This window comes from Cynara cardunculus (assembly GCF_001531365.2).
Source record: "Cynara cardunculus var. scolymus isolate 2C chromosome LG 13, CcrdV1, whole genome shotgun sequence".
NCBI lineage: Eukaryota > Viridiplantae > Streptophyta > Magnoliopsida > Asterales > Asteraceae > Cynara > Cynara cardunculus.
The window spans coordinates 15,690,476-15,699,956 of record NC_037540.1 but is presented as its reverse complement, the minus strand read 5'-3'; the positions used below and the strand labels follow the sequence as shown (position 1 = coordinate 15,699,956).

The 9,481-nt window shown below is 34.4% G+C and overlaps 1 protein-coding gene across 1 annotated transcript; it reads left to right on the top strand.

Annotated features, from left to right (window-relative positions):
- The first annotated feature begins 250 nt into the window (after positions 1-250).
- On the top strand, positions 251-8,188 carry LOC112524512. Its single transcript, XM_025134360.1, has 2 exons — positions 251-552; positions 7,048-8,188. Exons 1-2 carry the CDS (start codon positions 312-314, stop codon positions 7,848-7,850), a joined length of 1,044 nt encoding a protein of 347 aa, XP_024990128.1. The 5' UTR covers positions 251-311; the 3' UTR covers positions 7,851-8,188.
- The last annotated feature ends 1,293 nt before the right edge of the window (positions 8,189-9,481 follow it).

Genomic DNA, 9,481 nt, shown 5'->3' with positions numbered 1-9,481 from the left:
TGATATTTGATTATATTTATTTGTTGTTAGTTACAAAAATTCAAATATTTAAGCTTTAATAACTTGTATTTATAAATAATTTATTTATAATCTTGAATTTTAAATAATATACATTAATATTAATATTAATAAAAGATACATTTGATACACAAGCACAGAACATAACATAACGAGACAAAAGTCACAAAACTCACTTTTAGCATGGAACAGGAACTCACCGACACCACACGAAATGGCAAAGACGATGAAGCCGCGCATGGATCGCATTTAAATCGGTAAAGACGAATTGTGAAGGAGTTTTGATTTACGAGATGCTGACTCCACACGCTAACTTAGCAAGGCTGCGAAGTTGGATATCCGATATCCATCTTTCTTTACCATACTCCTACACGAAGCAACCGTCACAATCTTCAAATCCATCATCCGCCACCAAGGGGAAGGAATCCATGGAAGATATCAAGCAAATACTGTCTTTCAAGGTCGACAAATCACAAATCAAACCAGGCGATCACATCTATTCATGGCGTAAAGCTTGGCTCTACGCTCATCACGGTCCGTCATTCCCCTAATTTCTCCCTCATTTTCTTGATTCTTTCATCTAAACCTATGTTATGCTTCCCCAGAAGGAATTATGCCTTTATCCAGATTTGCTTACTTTATGCGTATATGTTTGATAGTCTAACCATAGGTTCACCGTTCACCGGCAATTGGACTTTTGTTGATAGATTCTCAAAAGGAAACAACTTTATCGACCGATGTATTTCCAGTTTCCTATTGGGATATAGAAACTTCGTCTACGGTGTGGCATTACTTTGATAATTTATTTATTTCTACCCGAAATCATTTAAAGCATCTAGCTTCAGAATCTGTTTATTTCTGATGATTCAAGGGTAGGGTTTTTTAATCGTATTTCACTTTAGAAAAGAAAAGTGTAGTGAGCATCGTACCTTCCGTTCCACATTCTAGGCCACTTCCGGAAAATTGTATAGATGACTGTTATGTGTAATTTGCGAGTGAGAAACTCCAGAACATTTGTAAACTAATTCTGTGTTCTGAAGTTTTTTTTTTTTGGGAGAGAAAGTGAGTATTTTTAGAAGACACGTAGAGAAACCAAAAAATCTGCGTTCTTGATTTTTTTGAGAAGATAAAGAACTGTCCTGAAAAGTCTCTATAGAACTTTTCTCAAGCAACTTTGGACTGTTGAATCACAGAAATCATTGTAAACATAATAAATATGTAAAGCAATGGACTGATGGAGCCATCATTGTGATTTTTAGTTCCTCCAAGAGGAAGGTATAAGTTGATCGTTTACCAATTGGGGTATGATAAATACTTAATGCTGCTCTTGAAGCTCAAGGCAGTGCCAGGATTTAGGAGGCAACACTAATTCTTGGGGTGAGGGTTGTGATGTCTATTTAGTTGCAACTAGGGAATTCAAAGGGGCAATGATAAGGTATTTTCTGGCTCCTAAAATCCAGTTACAAAACTAGAGAGCTTACACATTGAGTTCCATGACGTGCTTGAATCGATTCTCCACCATTTAGTTTCTTTTGCTTTGTTGGGTTTTGATTTGTTCTTTTTTGTTATGCTATCATTGCTGGGGTTTGTCATAGTGCCATTTGTCTGTGGGGGTCTTCTACATTGTTTTCTTCCCCCTTCCTTCTGCCTAAGAAGTTTTGCTGATTAAAGCATATGTTTCATCCCTAAGGTTGTAGCAAATTGTGACATCTATAGGGTCCCATAGGATCATGTTCTGAAACCCATACCTATTATTTTGAGTTTCAGATAAGAAAATATCCTCCTAGGCGCCATGGTTTGTACTTGGATTTTTGCAGATGAAGATAAAGATTAGGGACACATTGGCCATAAATGTATATGGGTTAGAAGATGTACCTTATAGAGCTTGTCCTCGGTATTGTTTTTTCTGGTTTATTGAACCTAATGATGATGCTAGAAGCTTTTAATTCTTTTGACTCTTCTGTTATCCTTGTTGCAAGTGAAATTCCATTGTGCAATGTTGCTTTACAAAATAGTTTTAGATTTTTTTTGCAAGGTTACATTGAAAGAGAAGGTTTTTGGTAGTTCCGATATAATGTTTATCACTATTCATAACAGCAGATACATTCAGAATTTTAGATGCAACTGGTAACATTATTTTGTAAATGTTTTGGGTTTGAAGACCATCATGACAAATTCTCCAAGCAAATACAGGCCCGTTTCTAACATTTTTTAGGCCCTGGACGAGATGTAAAAGGGGCCCTCGACAAGTACTATATTTTTTTCAATATATTGTTTTTATCATCAAAAATAACATTGAATTCATATAAAACTGTTTTTCCGAGTATTCCTGGATGCAGAATCAATCAATACTCATTTCTAAATTAATATTATGTACTAGAACATTTTTATGTAGTATCAGTAATTTGTTTCATCGTTAAAAACATCCTATGATATACTTTTGGTACATAGAATGATATCATTTGGAGTCGCAAAGTCGATTCTTCTAATTTCCGAGTGACACTATGTAAATCAATGTAAATAGGTTGGTTTTCCATGTCATCTCATGTTAATTTTTTTAACATCATTTTAAAGTTTTATATTATGTTTTCGAATTTGGGAAGATTAACACAATTTTAAACTTTTATACTATGTTTTCGAATCTGAGAAGATTAACACCATTTTAAACTTTTATATTATGTTTTCGAATTTGGGAAGGAAAGAAAGAATGAGAAAGGAAAAGAAAAATAAAATGAAAGAAGAAAAATAAAGTTTTCTATTTCTGTTTTTAATAGACAAGAGAGAGAAAGGAAAAATAATGAAATAAAAATAAATTTTGATATAATTTTTTTCCTTTCCTTTCCCTAAAAAAATCTCGAGAACAAAATATTTTTTCTTCCCCCATTACTTTCCTCTCTTTCCTACGTAAAAGAAGACTCAAGAACATAGAGTTAGGGTTAAAACAAACTTTTCCGGAATCATCGATTATATAAATTAAAAAACTCATGTTGGTGATAGTTTGAGATCTTATTCTTCTTTTAGAGATAGAATAGTACATAAGATTTATACACTAAATATTAGATAATAAAGAACAACTATGAAAAAACAATTATAGTTTTATTATTCTAAATATAGATATAAGCTGTACCGTCTTATATGGTTGGTAATTTTTCAAAAGATGGAGGTTTTGTTAGCTAATAACAAAAAATTTATCATATTCTAAAAGTAGAATTCATGCGAGAATGGAACAATCAAAAGAGTCGATGAGAGAAAATTATGGAGAATATATCAAAGTTTTTGAAGCAAGTAGTTTTAGACGTCGGTTTTAGATTAAAAAACTTAGAAAAAATTAAATAATGTTATATAATGAACGGCAGATTAACATCTTTATGTATTTTTTTCTCCAATATATTTAATTCATACATGTTTGGGTCTTTAATAGTTAATGTAGTACAAAAATATTTTCTTGTCATATTGAATACTAATTTTTTATGTGTCTTCTATTTACTAATTCTTTTGAACTACTGTTATATATATTAAAAAAATTGGGCCCCTAAACTTTATGTGGGCCCTGGGCGTACGCCCGGCCCGCCCTCCCCCAGGGACGACCCTGAGCAAATATTGAAATTACAATAGGTATGGTTTGTTGCAAACTTCTTCACACCATTTTGACAATGTTCCTTTTTCTTACTTTTAGTTTGCAGCCATGTCTATAAAGCACCATGATATGAAATTACAGCAAGCATTACACAAGTAAATTTCTACTCCCAAGGACAAATTAAAATTGCAAGTCCACTTAATCTTCTAGTATATCTGGAAGAACACCACAAAGTTCCAATCTCAAAGCACAAGCAATGAAGCCACCATTTTTTTTTTTGCTTCAGCTGCAGTTACAAACCAAAAAATCCAAAAAAAGCGGTATAGACCCTAGTGAATTGTAGAAGCACCTTAATAAAGGAAGAAACACATTTTGCTTCTTTACATTGATTCTATGCAATAGATTCTCTACATTGATAAAGGAAGAAGCGCCTTTTGCTTCTGGTTTTGGGTCGGTTTACTTGATTGGTTACCTTCACATTGGTTCCTTCTTAGTGTTTTGCTTTCAGTTACACACTTATTGGTTATTCTCTGTGTTTCTCCCCTCCCTACACATACACACAAATTTTGGGTTAAGATTTGGCACTCACAATGTTCATCATTTTTATACTAATGAGACGAGACTAGTTTCATCTCACTGCCACTATATGCCAAAACAAAGCCAATGCTTTTCCCATTGCAAGGATCATACCGGATTTTAATGTTTTAGAGCATGGTTGGTACGTACCCCTATAGAAAGTGAGTTTAGGCTATCTTTAAAGCTGGGTATAAAGTAGTGGACTTATACGTCATATCCATGGATGATGATGATCGACATATCTCACGCACATAGTGTTGCTTATGAGGTAAGTTCTATAATGTTTGGGAGGGGCACCTTGGCAGTTTTCTATGTTGAGTGCTTATATTACCAAATATTTTGTGATTGTTTGTGACCTTGTGCTTGTTTGACTACTTATCATAATAATTTCTCTCTTTTAGATCAGTTCAGTATTTCAGTTAAAAGTTTGTGTTTAAATTCTAGAATTAAGATATGAGTTTGGTTATGCTGGAGTGGAGCATTAAGATATTATTGGAAGATAGGTGGCCCATGGGGTTCATTAAAACTGGATGGATATGCGGTAATTGAGAGACTGCAGACAAACTCTAGAGATTTTCAAGTTAAATAATAGGTAATAAACATCTGGATTTTGGTTTGGAAGATCGGACTTTTTTGGAAGATAAAGTTATATTAGATTGTGCCTTTTAGTCTTGGCCCGTATTGTTTATTGATTATTTCAAAAGCAACTTATACTGTATCTTTGGAGTGGGTGGGAAAGGTTGTTGCTTTGATCATGTAGCCTATCACAGTTTCTGTTAGTTTTGATGTTTACTGCACCAGCATAGAATGCTATCTTAATTTTGTGTTGGTTTTGCTTTATTTTGTTATTTATGCCAAATTTTTTGTCTTTTAAGGTGTTCTCCGATATTATATCCATTGTTTCTATTTGTATTTAACATTAATGCCTGGCCTTGAAGGCCATGGTAGCACTTTATATTCAATGCACTTTTTTGCAGTGCAAATGTGTTGTAACGTTAGTTTTTTGTGCACTTGAATCTCTTACGGATTTGAATTTTGAAACACTCTTCTTGGAGATGTCAGGCTACTATTATTAGCTGTGAATGCACTTTGGAATCCTACATTCAGTTCCCTATTATTTATGATATCTTTCTTTTAACTGCCTTGGAATTTGGATCCCGTTGCACGACAACTGTGCTCTGAAATCATCTACCTCTCTCTCTTCCTGTCCTTGTACCTATCTTCCAGTCACCCTGTCAACTATTATGGTTTATACTGATATCTACTACTTCCTTCAGATTATGATCTACCTTTTGGTTTGACATGTTGATCTTACACTAACACCAATTCACCAAATACCAGTTTCCATCCATTTGCAGCAGGATTTAAGAGTTTCTTGGTTAAAAATATGATTTATTATTTGACAACTCGGACTAAGGTCAAGACTTGACAGTTATTTAAGATCTCAATATTACATTAAACTCTTCTAGAAAGAGTTAAAAATCCAACTCTCAGGTCTATTTACATCTGTCATTCTTATTCCTGTTTCGAACTCCTGGCTGTATACTTGGGTGTAGGATGATGCACAGTTGGGAGTAGCCAACAAAGAATCATATTTGTTGCTCACTCAAAACTACAATAACAAAGGCTAAGTTGCATATTTGTATGAAGATTTACATTTTCTTAGGCAATTTAGTACATATTCAACACGTCAAGTGGAGACATTTGAAGTGGCATATCTACAGTCTACTATTGACTTTGTGGCATTTAGAAGAAGTAGCTTCTTGTAAACTCTACATGAGAGTTTGTTTCTCCAATTTAAGTTTACGTTTGAAAATAAATGAACAGTAGCAACTACTACATGTTAAGTTTATATTCTTGTCCCAACTGTCTCTCTCTCCCCCCACCCACATCCCCCAAAGGAATGAAATTAAAGAAAGAACACAAACGGAAGATGAAACAAAAGCAAAAGACAAAATAGGATAGAACAAGAAGATTGATACATCTATTTAATCCTCAAACAAGGTGGTGAGTTCATGGTGGTTTCCTAATATTCACATGGGCTCTATATAAACATAACAGAACACATACCATTGCCTGTATAAAGAGCGATTGACATTTGAAACCCTCATGCTTGACAATCATGTTAAATGCTCATCCTGCTTGCTATAAAGTAAATTAAACTTCATAGTAACCTAAAATAGCATGTCTTTGACATAGATCGACTCGGCTGATGCGTTTTGCTATCATGGCAGCAAAAATAGGTAAATTTAACTTATTATCCTTATTAGCTCGTGGATAATTACCACATTATCACTGAATCACCACTTAGGTTGTCTTGTTAGGTTGGATGGAGGTGGAGGTGAGAACTTGGTGGCATAGCAACACCACCATCAGAATCATCTCCATCTGTCTAAACCACCATTATGAATTTTTTTTCTTTTCTTTTGGAAGTATATAATATTTATACACGGCAAATACTCATGCACACTCCTCACCTTTTGGTGAGAGTTTGAACCCTTGGCCTCCTCGGAAGCTGCGCTTTACCGATAACTCGGGTACTGCTGGGCCAATGGCTCTTTGGTACCACTGTGGAATTTGCTGCAAAACAAACACACCCTCAGTCCCAATACCATGATTATATTCTCCCCTGGTTACAACTACCTCACTGTCTTCATCTATTCTGCCATATCCCTTTATTTATTCTTATTCTGCCAACCAAAACCCCTTTGGGAACTTCAATTTACCTGTTGGAAGAATCTTTTTGATAAACAGATTTGATTTCAATTAAAGTATTTAATGTCCCTTGAATCTTATCCCACTTTGTAGGAAGTCTATGATTTCTGTTCTGAAATGTACCACTGGAACTTTCCTATTTGGTCTTCCATTTGCTGCAGGAATATATGTTGGTGACGAAAAGGTGATCCATTTTACCCGGGGTGGGGGTCAAGAGATTGGCACTGGAACAGTGTTGGACCGCATTCTTCTAAGTTCATCCCCATCTAATTCTGGTGATCCTTGCCTGAAATGCGGTGATCAGTCAAATGCTGATGGTGTCATCGCTTCATGCTTGGACTGTTTTCTCTCTGGCGGGGACCTTTATCTGTTCAGATATTCAGTTTCTCCAATCATTTTTCTGGCCAAAGCCCGTGGTGGAACGTGCACTCTTGCCAATTGTGATCCTCCCGAGGATGTCGTTCATCGTGCTCAGTTCCTGCTTGAGAATGGCTTCGGAGGCTACAATATTTTTAAGAATAACTGTGAAGATTTCGCAATATACTGCAAGACCGGCATACTGGTATTCACGACCATCAGTGTCGGCCGAAGTGGGCAGGCGGCATCCTTTTTAGCTTTTACCAGTGCCGCTTTCTCGTCTCCACTTCGTTACATGACCTCCAGTTTCCCAGGGTTGGCAGTTGTGGGGTGTGGAATATATTGTATAAGCCGGTATGTTGCCGATATTGGGATGCGTCGTGATGTCACGAAAATTTCGGTTGAGGAGCTTGTTGGTAGCGCACGCTTAGCTGAACCCCTAGCTTTGATTGAAACAGACATGGTGCCCCATGCTTGTGTTAAGGAGCTCGAAGCTTTGATTTCGAAAGACAGCCAAGTTTCGGTCGAGCGGCTGGAGGTGGCTGAAGCCTTGGTTGAGGAGGCAAAGGTGGCTGAAGCTCCTGTTGCAACTGCTGTGGGAAGTTAGCCTTGGCATGTTGTTTGCAAATGAAACAAAAAGCCAAGTGTTTCTATCAAACTCTATATATAATATGTTAATGTTTTGAAGATGATTCGTTGTAATGGAGTCTTAAAGACTGAGGTTTGTGATTTCAATTGGATTGCTAATGTGTGAAGAAGCTTCATCGAAGGTTTGTTTTGATTATAGGTCGTAAAGTAGTGGGTGGAATTGATTTTCGACAAGTAATTGATATATGATTGGTAGAACTTAGAGAAAAGTGAATTAAAAATGTACCCAAAACATAGTTTATGAGCTTGGGAGATGTATATTTGCATGGGATCATGAATTGATGCTTAATATTTGTGGATGACATGACTTGTTAAATGGATATTTGTGGCACATCAAAGAGATGTTAATATGTAACATTAAGTAATCATTTACAATTCAATAAATATATCCAACTTTTTTTTTATTAACCTGGATATCCAACTTGTTATGCGAGCCGACTAATCCCAGGATGACCACCTGCTTTGCAGATAGCCCGAAGTCACTGTATTTGAACCTCCGTGGCCACAAGGGGATTTTTATTTCTCATTGGATTTGACCTCCTGGTACTTTTAACCTTTGGAGTCAGGCTCAAACCAATCAGGCACTACCCTTGTGGTTTATATCCAACTTTTTAAATTATTTTTCTTTTTCCTTTATTTGACATTTGAGCATAAAGAGATCGATGTAAATAAATATTACTTAGTGTAAATTACATTTTTGGTCCTTGTGCATATTTTTCGACGATAAAAGTATTTTTATGTTCTCGTAAAATGAAGTTTTTCTTGTTTGAACCTTCATCTATATAGATAAATAGATGAATACCATTTTAAATGTCTGTTTACACCTCAGTAAATTTACACACATTATATATTAATTTTTATTCATATCATTATATATTAATTTGTATTATTTTCATTTATATTTTATACATATTCATATTTATTATCATTATATAAATTATATGTATAATATTTAAATTCTATCATAATTATTTTTAATAATTTTAAGATGGTGTAATCCAAAAGTTAATTTTTATAAACACTTAATTAGTTAATAATGAGTGAGAGATTTACAATATATATTTGTATATTGAATTTGAATAAGGCAAAACTTTAGAAAGTCCAACGAACAGTTCCGTCTTGAATTATTATTAAGTCCTAAACTTTTTTTGAACTAATAAACTATTTAACTTTTTTTTAATTTTGAATGGTTAAGTCGTTGCACATTTTTTTTTAAGTAAATGGAACTGTTAAAAATTGGTTACTTACAGTATTTTAATCAAAAAATGCTACATGTCATGGTTTGCTTGCCTCACCAATCAAATACATAGGAAAAAAAAATGATTTTTAAGGCCATGCTTGACAAACTAACTGATAACTAATAAACTAGTTGATTACTGATAAGCTACTTGGTAGATGATAAGCTAACTGGTTAGCAAATCGTGTGTGATAAAAACTAACTTATAAACATGTAAAATAACAAAAAGAACATCTTAAAAAGGTAATCAATTACAATATTCCATAATATAATTTAAACACATTTCTAAAAAACATAATATGTTAACTAATACGAAAAAGATGAAAAAAAAATAAACAATAATATAATTTGTC

What these genes read in the sequence shown, in the direction of transcription:
- LOC112524512 (XM_025134360.1), top strand. Translation starts at nt 312, where the DNA reads ATGCTGACTCCACACGCTAACTTAGCAAGGCTGCGAAGTTGGATATCC. An exon ending in TTGGCTCTACGCTCATCACG is followed by an intron (nt 553 to 7,047) that starts GTCCGTCATTCC and finishes CATTTGCTGCAG; the next exon opens with GAATATATGTTGGTGACGAA.